This window comes from Hibiscus syriacus, unplaced genomic scaffold (genome assembly GCF_006381635.1).
Source record: "Hibiscus syriacus cultivar Baekdansim isolate YM2019G1 unplaced genomic scaffold, ASM638163v2 tig00110387_pilon, whole genome shotgun sequence".
NCBI classification, from domain to species: domain Eukaryota; kingdom Viridiplantae; phylum Streptophyta; class Magnoliopsida; order Malvales; family Malvaceae; genus Hibiscus; species Hibiscus syriacus.
In genome coordinates, this window is record NW_024062717.1 from 4,082,132 (window position 1) to 4,096,682 (window position 14,551).

At 33.3% G+C, this 14,551-nt stretch overlaps 1 protein-coding gene and 1 pseudogene across 1 annotated transcript; one reads left to right on the plus strand and one right to left on the minus strand.

Annotated features, from left to right (window-relative positions):
• Positions 1–1,155: 1,155 nt before the first annotated feature.
• LOC120122435 (probable E3 ubiquitin-protein ligase EDA40) lies at positions 1,156–3,666 on the plus strand. Its single transcript, XM_039141567.1, has 2 exons — positions 1,156–1,833; positions 1,933–3,666. The coding sequence occupies exons 1-2, from the start codon at positions 1,495–1,497 to the stop codon at positions 3,616–3,618; spliced, it is 2,025 nt and encodes a 674-aa protein (XP_038997498.1). The 5' UTR covers positions 1,156–1,494; the 3' UTR covers positions 3,619–3,666.
• A 7,683-nt stretch (positions 3,667–11,349) lies between these two features.
• On the minus strand, positions 11,350–14,551 carry LOC120122438 (annotated as a pseudogene).

The window sequence follows — 14,551 nt, forward strand, 5'->3', positions numbered from 1 at the left end:
TTATTGTTATAAGCATTTGAATTTGTAAGTTAAGTTAAAAATCTAGATAATGTGTTTTTTTCCACTTAGTTTTTGTTTTCATTTTCTAATTTTACAACTGATCTTCAATATTTTTTTGTTTTCTAAGAAAACGAAAATAACCTATTTTTTTTTAACTAAACGGACTCTTTGATTCAAATCTTCAGAAAAAGTTTTTTTTAGAAAAAACACTATTTTTAAATGAAATAAAAATAAAACTCGAAATTTCATTATGTAAAATAGAATTATTTAGCTTTTATGCGTGGAATAATCTGAAACTTGTACTTGGTACAGAAATGGGTAAATATGAGCATCCTATTTGAGTCTGTATTCATGGGATCCTCTCTAGTAGATCACCTATTTTATGTTTTTGGATCCCAAGGATTTGTTGTCCAATAATAATGAGAGATATGACCGTTTTTCAGTATGAATTAGCCAATTCAACATCCTTGAACCACTAGTAAAGACCATCTACCATAGATGTTGCAAAGCCAATGACTACATCTCAAGATTTCACAAACTCTTTATAAATGAAAAACGTTATTTTAGTCATTATTATTTTTTGAATGTAATGTTTCATTTTAGGATAAAAAATTATTTATAAACGAAAATCGTTAGTTAACAAACGATTAATGTTTCAAAGTAAAAAAAATCATTAAGATAAAAATTGAGGGCTAAATATTCTAGAAAAATAATAAAAATTAAAATAATTATTTAATCATCGTCATAAACCTGTTTGATTTATGAAACATTAGAAGTCAAACTAATTTTAAAAAAATAAAGTAAATGATTATTTTGATATAGTGGGGTTAATTTTAACATGATACCAAATAAAAATTGGGAAATTGTTTGATAGAAAATAAAATTAAGGCGGAAGTGTGTGTAGCAAAAGGGTTCATACGTTGATATAAATGGTTAGGTCGTACCGTCGGTGAGTGCAACGTGGGGTGGCGATTTCAAACACACCCAATGCATTGACTTCTTACCCTACCTTTACACCCAATTTTTATTATATGATTTTACCAACATCTATACAAAATAATTATATCTTATTACAAATTAACCTTTGTAAATAAGGCAGCTCCGTTTAGTCTGCATATGCATATAAATAGAATTGTTTTTTCTGCGTATCTTTGTATTGAGAGAGATAAGGCTTTTGGCACCCAGCAATCAGTGAAGGCTTTAGATTGATTGCAGTGATCTTTTTGTGGGGGAAGATTTCGAAACAGAAGCAAACAATATAGATAAAGTCTCAGGCTGAAAAGAAAATATAAAGCCAAAGCAGTGATCTTTTGGGGCATTTCTTCTTCATCTAATCCATTTATTTTGTTTCCCTATTTTCTCAGAAATTCTAGTTCTGTGCTCAATCCGTTTCTTCTCCCTCACAATCAATTAGATTCTTCCACATGAACTAAAGTCCTCCCAACTGAAGACAAAAGATTCAACTCGACTGAAAACAGAGACAGTTTTAAAAGAATGGTGACCGGTTGGAGAAGAGCTTTTTGCACTTCCATTCCCAAGAAGCAAGACAGCGCAGTTTTACCAGAAAAGCAACAACAACAGCAAAACATTAGCACCAAAAGTCCAAGATTTTCCTCAAAGTTTGGGTTTTTCTCCAACCCATCAACCCCAAGGCTACAATCTCAACCGGTTTCAAGACCAAGTCTTCGTTGCCGAACTGCTTCCTCTTCCACCCCAACTTCTTCTCTTCCCAATAGCCCCAAACTCCGCAGTACATCTCATTTCTCCAGCCCTTCCTCCCCTAAATCCCCTTCCAGTTTCTCCTTCCTTAAATCGACTCTCTGCCTCTCCAAAGTAAGCTTTTTTCTTGTTATCTTTGTCTTAACTCTTTATCTTTATGCAAATTTTTGTCCTTTTCAATAATAATCTTTTGTTATATTGTTTTTCTTCCAGGGTGGCCGGTGTGGAATCTGTTTAGAAAGCGTGAAAACGGGCCAGGGAACAGCGATTTTCACGGCGGAGTGTTCACATTCCTTCCATTTCCATTGCGTCGCTGCCCATATCAGGAAGCAACAATTACTAATTTGCCCCGTCTGTTCCACCACCTGGAAAGAGTTGCCTTTACTCTCCCTTCAACACCCCGAACAACCCCATAAAGCATCTTTCAGCAACATCAAAACGAAGTCTTTTCGGGTCTATAACGATGATGAACCGTTGGCCTCACCTGTTTCTCTTTCCCAGTTTAACCCCATCCCTGAATCCGAGGAAACCGAAAACGACGACGAAGAGGAGGAATTCCAAGGATTTTTTGTTACACCGAGGAGTAATGAGAGAAACGTGGAGGTTAGGTTGTCGCAGGAGGCGGCGATGGTGGCGGTTGGGAGGAGTTACGAAAGTTACGTGGTGGTTTTGAAAGTGAGCGCGCCAGCAGTAACGCGTGGGTTGAAGAGGGCTGCGATTGACTTGGTTACGGTGTTGGATGTTAGCGGTGGTGCGATACGGTTGCAGATGCTGAAACGCGTGATGCGGTCGATCATATCTTTGCTTAACGAAAAGGACCGATTGTCGATCGTGATTTTCTCGTCGATTTCAAAACGGTTGTTGCCGTTGAAAAGGATGAGTTCCGGCGGAAGGAGATCTGCAAGAAGGATCGTCGAAGCGCTGGGAAGCAACGGTCAAGGGATGAGTGTCAACGACGCACTGAAAAAGGCGGTCAAAATATTGGAGGATCGTAGAGAGAAAAACGCAGTTTCCAGTATCATGATCTTATCCGACAGTCATGATAAACAGTCACAGTCCAATCCAACCAATCAGAACCTTCCAGCTGTTTCCACCACGCGCCTGAGCAATTCAGAAATCCCCGTGCACTCATTCGGCTTCGGATCGTGCACTCACGCTCCAAACGAGGATGCTTTTTGTAAAATCGTGAACCGTCTGTTAAGCGTGGTGGTTCAAGATGTGAGTCTTCAACTGGGATTCGAATCTGGGTCAGCTCCAGCCGAGATATCATCGGTCTATTCATTGACGGCCCGACCGGCTGCACTCGGGTCTAGTTCGGTACGGGTTGGGGATTTGCATTCGGGCGAGGAGAGAGAACTATTGGTGGAACTGAAAGTACCCGTATCTTCTCGCGGGTCCCATAGAGTGATGTCCGTACGATCGTCTTGTGCAGATCCATTCACTCGGGAGATGGTCTACTCGAGGGATCAAAGCTTGGTTTTACCTCGGCTGCCGCGGTCCGTTCGATCTTCGTCTCCGAGCGTCGCACGGTTGAGGAACCTCCACGTGAGCACGCGCGCTGTGGCGGAGTCTCGGGCATTGATCGAACACAACGATTTATCGGGGGCTCAGCATTTGCTTACCTCGGCTCGAGCTTTGTTAATGCAATCGGGTTCGAGTTCGGCTGAGGAATTTATTGGGGGATTGGAGTCTGAGTTAGCCGAGTTGAGCCGGCGGCGACAGAAACAACGGGTACATAATAGTGGTAATGTTAATAACGGGAGAGTGGAGGAAAAGGTTGAGCCGTTAACGCCGACGTCGGCTTGGAGAGCCGCGGAGAGATTGGCAAAAGTGGCGATCATGAGGAAGCATATGAATAGAGTTAGCGATTTGCATGGGTTTGAAAATGCCAGATTTTAATTTTTCTATTTTGTAACACAAAACAATGTGTAGCATGAAATTACATAAAAGACTAATAAAACCAAAAATAGTGTTTTTTTAATGATTTAATGCCATGTCGGTAATCGCATTTTCCTTTAATTATTTTTTAGAATTATTAAATGAAGACAAATTGAATAAAGACAAGGCGTACCGGACGGCTACGCGCTTTCCGAAGAGGACAGCAAGTCAGGTGATGGAGATGCTGAACTGAACCCTCCCCTATCTCTGTCTTTTGGTTTTATTCTCCATTTCCTTTTATTTTAAAGAATTTTGTTTATTTTTTTATCCATTACTTTTCTTATATTCACTTTGGTCATTAACAATCCATGTATTACTCAAAATCTAGAAAATACGTGACTAATGAAGTGTCTTCCAAGATCTTTCCACATCAGTTAGTCATATTTATTTTTTGGAATTTGGATGTCACGAATGCAAAAACGCATGCAATAAATTAAGCACTTCTTTATAAGGTTTAATCTTCATTAGGGATGGACTGAAGGGAACGGGTAGAGACGGTCAGTCCTCCCTTAAAAATTTAAAATTATATATATTGTAGATTTTATATATTTTTATTAAAAATCTATTTATATGTTGAAATTTTATAAATTTATATCCTCTTAAAATTTTAGAGATTTACTTTCTAATATAAAATTATATGCCCATCCATTATCTTCCCATATACAAAATTTCAAAAAGTGTCACTCTAATTAATAATCGAAGATATGTTTTATTTTAATATTTATTATTGAAAACAATATATTTAGGTAAATTAACCCTAGCAAAATGAAAACATTTCTTTGTTTTGTAATCACGAATCAAACTACCTTAGTGATGAAGGAATTATCGTTATTCCTTAAAGTTTTAGGTTTAAGTACCATAAATGTTAGGGGTGTGAGCATACTCTATCAAATGGTTGAGAGTTATCTTTGAACGTATAATATCTTGTACTAACCCATATTAATTAAAAAAAAAAAAAAAAGAATGATTTTAGCAATTAGCATGATATAAAATAACTAAAACAATATGATACACAAAAAATAGTGCAATTATAAATTATTTACAAACTTCATATTAATGTAAAATAATTTTTTCTGGTTGCCCTTCTAGTTTTATAGGACTTTACCTTTACTAATTTAGATCGACCTGTATCGTACACTTGATTTTAAATATAAAATTTTTATTATACTTATGAGTGTATAATAAAATATAGCGCAAATTACCCATTTGACCATCAAACTATTATTTTTTTTTGTCATTCAACTATTTTTTTCAAAAAAAATCCTACCTACCTAACTTTATCTTTTTGTTCTGTTTTGGTCACCTGATATTAAAAAATTAACAGTTATGCTAACGTGTCACCATAAGACAATTCCATGTCAACATTGAAAAATAATATCACAATTAATTTTTAATGATGGATAAATAAAAGAAAATCAAAATAAAACATTAAATATAGTTTTTAAAAAATAATAATCACATGAAATAGTACATAAATTAAATAAGGCAGTATATATCGACAAAATATGGGTACACGAAATTTCAAAACCCAGAAGAGTGATTGTTCGGGTGGTGAGTCAAATCAAGATGAAGTTTAAAGATTTGTAACGTAGCAGAAAAGATAAGATGGGGTAAAGGGTTCTTTTCTTTATAATGTTTCCAGCTCTGCATGTCATTTTTCTCTTGACGACGAGAAAATGCCAAATAGACTTTTGGATCAATAAATTAAATTTGATTTTATATGTTTTTTTTTGTATGAAAAGTATTTTTAATTAGTTTTAGTAAATATAAGATAATATTTATTTAAAAAAATTAATTATTTAATATTAAATATTCATACACTCCTATGATGTTTAAACGTGAGACCTAAGTGTCTTGAATATATGTTTAGATAAGAAGAATATTATTTTAGAATTACTTGTACCACTATATCCTTAAGTTATGATTTTTATTTTAAATTAAGCTATAAACTTTTAATGTCACATCACATTCTCTAAATCCAACATTAACTATAGTTTATATCTTATTGTTATTACATAATACACATTCGTATTTACATGACAATTAACTAATTTTTAATTGTTTTATTAACATGAGACATGTATTAGCATATGTCGATAGTTACAACAATAGAACGGCAAGAGATATCATAATAGCTAGGGAAAATGCTAAGATAAGAGTTACGAAAGAACCCAAATGGGTAAAATGGAGACGGCCGCCGAGAGGGAACTAGATACTCAACACGGACGGGGCATGTAAGACAAACCCGGTGCTACTTCGGCTGGAGATCTGATCAAAGACAAGGAAGGGAGCTGGGTCCATGGCTTCATGACTAACATTGGAAAAGCTACTACTGCTATGATAGCAATCTGGGGAATCAGACAAGGAATGCTTTTCGCAAAATCGCTGGGGGTGAGGAACCTAATAGTAGAAGCCGATGCAAAATAGGTCATCGAAAAGCTGAACAGGGAATGGTTCACACGACCTGCAAAAAGAAGTAATTTTCAAACATTGTGAAGAAATCAAAAAGGAATGATGGATAACTGAAATCAGACATACCTGGAGAGAAGGAAATCATTGTGCGGATAGATTGAAGAAGCTGGCACTCGAAAGAGACGAAGGGACGCATCTTCTAGAAGATCCTCCTAAGGAGCTTATTCCTCTCCTGCAAGGGACACCAACGACGTTGACTTTCTGAGATGGTAGACCACAAACATAGTCGTTTCGAATGTACCAAAAATAATATATGGATAGTTACAGGATAAAACTGGAATGTTCATTAGTTTAGATACCAATTTAGAATGAGAGCCATACTCTGGAGCTGATATCAGAATATTTAAAACTTTATAAACTAGTTTTAAATAAAAAACATAATTCAAGGATGTGTGATGCAATTAACTCTTTTTTTCATCTCTCCCTTTATGCTACTTCATCTTTTATTTATGGACATTGTCAAGTGATCTGCAAAAGATAAAGATATAGAAAAATCATTATATTTGCACAAATAAAATAATACAATTATGAATCTATCAAATGAATTAAATAGTAAAAGGGTGTTAATCTCTCTAGATGTATTGGGTTCGAACAACGACGTTTGTAGGATGTGTATGCATTATCAATAAATTAAGAAAATTCTAAACACATAATACCTTATGATCACTCTAACTATTAAAAAAAGTACAATTCTATTTAATCGGGAAACAACCTTTACATTTGTGAATAAAACAATACAAATCAGATGAATAATTTGAGCATTAAAGAAGTTAAAGTAGAGAAATAATTGTGTTTGATTGTGGTTTTCTTTTCAATTAAATGTTAAAAGGGAGCAATCCATAGGAATTTTGGGGATTGATGTGTGTGTACAATGGATGCAAAAAAGCAAAAGGATGGAAATTTTACCCCTTTTTGTGAGATGTGCAGCTCTTGTGACCCGCACTACATAGATTTGCTCTCTTAGTGCCCAAACAAAAGGCCCCCTTCATCCATTTTAGACTAATCACTGCCCAAAATATTCCAAGTGCTTGCAGTGGTACTAAACAGAATGTTAATCTACTTAAACCTGGTGGACCAATTCATAAATTAATTACTCTATTTTATTAACAGATATCCTTTTCATGACACAATGATTGAATTATTCAAATACTTGTATATTTAAGCACATTCTAATACATATCCTGATGTATGTAATAATAATTACATCCTCATGTATGTTCTAATAATTATTAGTAGAAACAAATTTATCTCGTCGATTGTTGATAGTTCATTCCTTCTAATTTGATCAAAAAATTACGATTGATGAAGATGTGACTATTGACTGATGTTTCTCAATGATATAAATAAAGGTATAATGAGAGATATACGAGTAAAGGAGAAATAGATCCTTCTCTCAAATGTAGTTGAGGAGTATATATAATGACTTTAACAGTAGTGCCAGACATAGATAGGGTCATTATAACTACTCGTAGGTTGATCGGATTAATAGATATGGTGATCAATTCTGAATTTCGCCCTGATAGATCACGTAGTCTATCATTGATCTTGTCTATATACAATAACTATACGAGAGTGTATGAGTTTCCTAATGGCTTTGGTAAGAGAAAATAGTTCATTTCCGAAAATATTTAACTGACAACCGATAGTTTTTGAATGCCATCTTCGAAGATATAACAATAATAATATTAATAAATTATTATATTTAATACAATACTATTTTCATAAATAATATACTAGTTAAATATCTTGAAAATACTCATGAATAATAATAATAAAATATATTATACTTCAAACAAAAGAAAAGAAAGTTTTTACCTATTTTTTATAAGTTAATCATTAATATTCGATCTATTAATCTAATTTAAATTTTACATTAATTTATTATAGAGGCGACCGTTTAATCTGATTTACTTCATTCACATACGCTTGATTTATTAAAAGAAATTAGGACAAAACATAAAATGGAAGTGAAGAAGGGATTAAAAGGAAGGAAAAGGTGGATGCAGTGGAATTGATGTGGATTAGTAGTAGAGAAATTGTGGGTGGCCAATCCATAATTACCTACAAACCAAATAATAATTCTTTTTAATTCTTTTAAGTAAAGGAATAATAATTGGGGGAAAAGGGCAGTCTCGTAGCTGTCATTAATAATAAACAAATAAAGACAAACGGCTCTCCTCCTCATCACCTCCAACCAAGCCGTTTTTCTTCAACACCATTATTAAATCAATCAATTAAAGTCCAATTTTTAGTTGTAAAATTAAAAAAAAAACAATCCCTTTTTAATAATGACACTGAATTAATGTTACGAGAGGAGTAAATTGATAATGTTTAAATCTAAATATTTTAAATTTGCATCAGTATTACTTATTTATGAATAATTTGAAACTTCATTTTTAATTACAAAGCATGTATTTATCGATAGATTAGAAGTTCGGATACGGTAATTAAAATGATTAATTTTAGTACTTTTGAAATATATATATATATCACATAATTGTTGTAGTTGGTAGAAATATTGAGTTTTTAAATCATTTTAGAGTTACCAACAACTGGTTGGTCTAATAGGATGAGTCATTAGGTCATTTAATTAAAGGTCAGGGGTTCGAATCATGTCGTTTGTGAATGGAGTAAACTGGGTTGGGAGGGTCGCCCTCGCCTTTGCAGTAACCAATCTAGATTAGTCGGTCAATCGATTGGATACCAATGATTAATTCAAAAAATCATTTTATAGTTAATTGTATCACATGTCCTCATAGTATGACCCTCATTTTTAAATGATCCCTAAACTTTTAAATATTATAATTTCATTCCTAAGCTATAACTATCATTCTATGTTAGTCCTTAAACTTCTGAACATTTCGTTTTCATCCCCAACATTCATTCTAATTGGTCCCCAAACTTTTTGAACATTCCAATTTAACCCCAAACTATACGCTTTTAAATATTCTAGTTTCATTCCTAAGCTATAACTATCATTCTACGTTAGTCCTTAAACTTCTGAACATTTCGTTTTCATCCCCAACATTCATTCTAAATTGGTCCCCAAACTTTTGAACATTCCAGTTTAACCCCAAACTATACGTATATACTAATCGCATTCATTGTCAATAAAATCGTTAGGTCAAGTTATATTATTACATGTTTGAAAAAAAATAAAAAATAAGGATAAACTATGTTTGAAACTAATTAATATTTGGATGGATTTGGGGATGAAATTGGAATATTCAAAAGTTTGGGGACTAATTTAGAAAGAGTGTCATAATTTAGGGATGAAATTAGAATATTCAAAAGTTTAAAGACTAATTTAGAACGAGAGTCATAGTTAAGTGATGAAATTGGAATATCAAAAGTTTAAGAACTAATTTAAAATGAGGGTTATATTTGCAGACAAAAATTTTAAAGATAAATTTCCAGTGTCCTAACTTGACATTTAAGTTCATGGAAGAAATCAAATTTATTTTTGAAATTAATTTGCGGATAGCAATGTTGATAGCTGAAAACTAAGAAAGCAATCATTCAAAAAAGGGGGAAATGAATTTCTAGCTCTTTTCTCCCAAGTCTTTGTCTTGAAGAAGTAGAAAAATTGATGATATGGTTGAAATTTGAGCTTATGGACCACACATAAATTATTATTATGATTTCACCTTGATTTTCACAATAAAATCTTCAGCATCTCTATCTTAAGCCAAAGTATCGATTACCCAAATGACTAAACAAAAAGAATTCTTACTAAAAAATATAAATATGATACAAAAATAATTATAATATCAATAAAAATAAAGATATAATGGTAAAAAAGGACTTTAACATTTGCAATTTTTTTAATTGTATTTTCAAAGTCATTTTGACATTTTTTTATCAAGCTAAATGTGATTACAAAATAGTATATGTTATAAATATTCTAAACTATTTAACAATGGACACTCAATCACCCTTGCAATAGCTGGTGCTCGAACTCATGACCTTTAGGAATGACAACGATTCCCCTAATCACTGAGGTAAGTTGGTTCGTGTGTTTTGACAAATTTAAACTCTAGCGTTTTATTTTTCAAATAAATTTTTGTCGGATGATCATCTAACGATCAATCGTTTTTATTAATGTTGCATGACAAGTGAAAAGGAAAATTGATTTTTTTTTGCTATTATATCTTTTTCACCCTTGATCTATAATTTTCAACTCGTCTTTCGGGGGGAAAAAGACTAAAAACCACAACTTAATCATCAAACACAAGATTAGTAGATCCATATGAAAATCTTTTTATAACTTTATTTTTGACCATTTTATTTAATAACTTTTTATAAATATATTTTTATATAAAAATATTTTCATCTACATCACGAATACAACAAAATATGTGTTTATTAGTCTTAAATTCGCCTGTAGCCTATTATATGCTAATCAATTATAACTCTGATGACATAACGATAATTAAAAATATATACATTTGTTATTTTAAAAGAATATTCAAATATATTTCATAATTTTCTTATTTTTTTGGTGAACAATGGATAGGAATTGACTATACTGGCTAACTAAGCTGGCATCCTCATGCGAGAGGGAAATAGTTGCAGCGTAATCATCCAACCCGCTATTTCAGTTACACGATCCTTAAAAAATTATAGAATTGTTTTTATTAATGAGAAATAAATGTATTTTTATATAAATTTACTTAAATGTTACTACTAATAGTTAAATTGAAATCAAATTAAATCCTAGTATTTTATTAGACAATTATTATACTTAAAATAGAATTCATCCTAATAATTTAATCACCTAATGTGGTTCACCCTTGATAGAAATAGCTATCCCTATAATCAGATTCTGATATGTAAATTCAAGGATGAGAAAAAATGAATAATTTAAAATTTAAATTAAATCAACTTGATTTATTTAATTATAACAGTTTAGTCGATTAAAAAGTTCTATTTAAAAAAACTAGACTATTTTCAATGGTGATTTTCCTCAAACCCAAGAACCGATATCCAACTCGATCCAAAATTAATTTCAGCCATTACGAAATCCAGATACCCAACCCAAAATTAATATTTTACAATTAATTCTTCAATTCGTAATTTTCATTGGTAAATAAACAAATCTAAAAGGAAATTGTGACTTATAATTGATCCGTTTTAAGAGAACAATCGACCAGACTAGTTCAATGCTCTCTCCAACATACAAATATGTGAAGAGGATTATCGATTTATTACCAGCATGTATGTTGGAATGCATTTCCATGTACAATCAAGTCCACCAAATACTACACTGTTGCACAGCATTGCCAACATCTCACCACAAACAATTTCTAGTTCTACACATTTTTGATTCAGTCCAAAGGAAACAGTTTTTTTTAGTACAACCCCATTCGCAATTTAGGGTACACATCAAAAATTAAGCTGTCTGCACCGTGCTGCATCAACATCGGATGGGCAGTACGGGCACTTGAAAGTTTTTGATCCATTCTTTGACATCTTGTTGATAGATTGCTTGCAGAGCACATGACCACACGACATCAGCATTGGAGGGTTATCATCGGTCGATTGCTCCTTAGACACGGGACACAAATATAGAATGAAATTGGAACTCTTTATCTAACTCCACCGGAACAGGCAGCTGCTTCATTGATAGCCATTCTTGCTTCTTCCCAGCCATAACGGTCATAAACTTTAGAAGGGGTGGCAGCCCTTGCACCCCTGCCGCTATTGTCACACTCAATGGACTCTCATACGATTGCCCCAGTAGTTTGCAGAACTGTCTGGTGAGCTCCTCAGCCACTATACCCAATTGGTTGGCGACAATAAATGAGCATATGGGGACACGCCAAGTCTATCGGAATACACAAGACACCCCATGAGTTTCTGGATTTCAGCCATATGTTTTCCAGCAAAAGGAACGAAGTTGGTTCTTGCATATTTGAGTGCTTCATCTCTGCTCCCGTTTTGTAGTATTTGCACAAACTGCAACTGATGGAGTCCCAGAAGAAGGTCTGAACCATTTTCTCTCAGTTTGTAAGAGTTTTCGGCTGCCCATTTCAGGGCGGGCTCTAGGTTCCTACTCTTCATGGCTTCAAGTATTTGATACATTTCTTGAAAAGTGATCTTATAGCAGCAGCGGCTTCTGCTTCCCCAGCCTCGGTTATAAAACAATCACCAACATCAAACAGGCCCTGCCTATAGAAATGGCTGGCAATTATTTGATTAACCGTATGGGAATCAAACTCAATATTTCGATAAGCTTTGGATATATCAGGATTAAGGGCTTTCTCAAGAGCTTTTGGATACTTGCTCAATGCTACGTTGAGTTCCTTCTGTGTGCCTTCAAGCTGACTGAGTGGAGCAATTTCATGCAGTTTTTTCTTCAGTTCAGTAAGTATGGACTTATGATCAAGGGTCGTTGGTTGCATCATTTCTATTGCATTCTCGATTTCTTGAACAATCTGATCCATAACTTCGTGAGCTTTAGAGCAGAACAGCTTTTGCTTCTTTGCAACACGATCAAATGCATCTTTCAGGCTATTCAACTCCATTTTCAATCCTGTTCACTGTATCAATCGTTATATTAGAATATTTTGTCACAGAAGCACCTGCAAATAAAGCAATAAAGAATTCCAATCAGTTAATATTTAATTTCCAAGAATTTATATGTGGCAACACACACACACACACAAAACGTACCAAGTCCTGCAGCCAGTATAGTTAATGGTCAGTAGCAGGTGAAATATAGCAATAGTCCATTCAATTTAAACCCATGTTTGTATTAGATCATATGAATAATAGAGAAAAAATGATGAAAACAAATTGGTAAACAAGACCAAATATACCAACTTTATAGGTTCAAGGCTGATATCGACCACATACTTAATTACCTTCTAGTTTTAAATAAGATGGAAGAAGAGGGAAGCTTGATAACAACAGAACAGTCTACATACCCTTCAAAAGCTTTTAGTCTATTGATTTAAACTTTTTTTCCCCAAGAAATCAGGCACATAACTTTAACACAAAGAAATTGCATGTGCCAACATAGTGATTAAATCATTCTAGATGATTGCACAAGCAGGCCAGCACATCTTGATTTCCAAATGCACATGAAGAAAAATAAATATTAACAGACACTGGAAGTCCAGTCCTCAAACCTAAGTAAAATTCTGTTAAATGTAAAATAAGACTGACAAAATAACACAGGATTGAACAAGTAAACATAAAGTTAAAAATGTGAGTACATAAGAGAAGATGGAAGTTTGCGGAGATTGAATACAAACAGAAGAACACATTTAAGTGGTTTGGAAAGTAAAGATCTAGAAATACCCCGGAGATGAGATATGATCTAACAAAAAATGCCAATGTCAAGAGAGGGGAAGAAACAAGGACGCAGATAGCAACTATAAAAGAACTGAACTGTTAGTAGTCTTACTGAGTCTGAGACCATAGTTTTGGATAATCAAGGCATAGCCAGTACTACATACACGAAGGACAAAAGATTAGATTTAATAGTATTCTTGTCGTTAGAGGTAAATGTACAACCATGAAATATATTCTATATGAGCGCTTTTGATTTTTAAAGAAAGTCGTAGGCGAGGAACGGGACATGACTCAGAGTTCAGATAAACAAATTAATATCCACTAAAAAAATAGATTAAACTTTTCATTGGATAAAAGATCTAAAAAACACTCACACACAAATTTTATACAATGTAAATTACAACTCAACATCAACAGTTTCAAGTTGACATAAAATAATTCACGAGAAAGAATAAAACTTTTCCAAGTAACAATTATGCCAAAGAAAAAGAAAATGCCAATCATAAAGAAAAATTAATATCAAATACCCTTCTTAAGCTTCGGTGAGTGTAGTGAACTTGAAATGATCCCTGCAACAAAATGAATAATTAAAATCCAGTGTTCAGGTCAATATGAAAATTATAAGATGTGTGTCATTCAATGCGAGATTTTCAGTAACAAATTTAACCTTAGAATATAAAATTTATAAGCTAGAAAGGTCAATTACTACCATAATCGCATTAATATCCGAAATATAACATAAGAGATTACACCTTCATAAATTAACAATTTAATCGAACGAATAAACAATTAAAACGTCATTAAGAGTTGCAAACCAATTACTGAAACTAAAGCGCCAGAAATTAAAAGCAAAGAAACGGGAAATACAAAACATTTCATACACGTAAACGTGATGGAAGATGAGAGAAAATAAGAGGACTATGATTAAAAAAAATAAATAGTTTATTTTAATAATAAACCTGAATATAGATTAACTAAAAAAATGAAAGGGAAGAGCGTACGGATCTGCGGTGTACGTGTTAGCGAGGACGAAATCTCGGTGGGAGTAGGAAGAAGAGAGGAAGAAGATTAGAAGAAGGGGATGATTGGAGGATGAAATGACCAGAAAGGGAACGGCAAAATT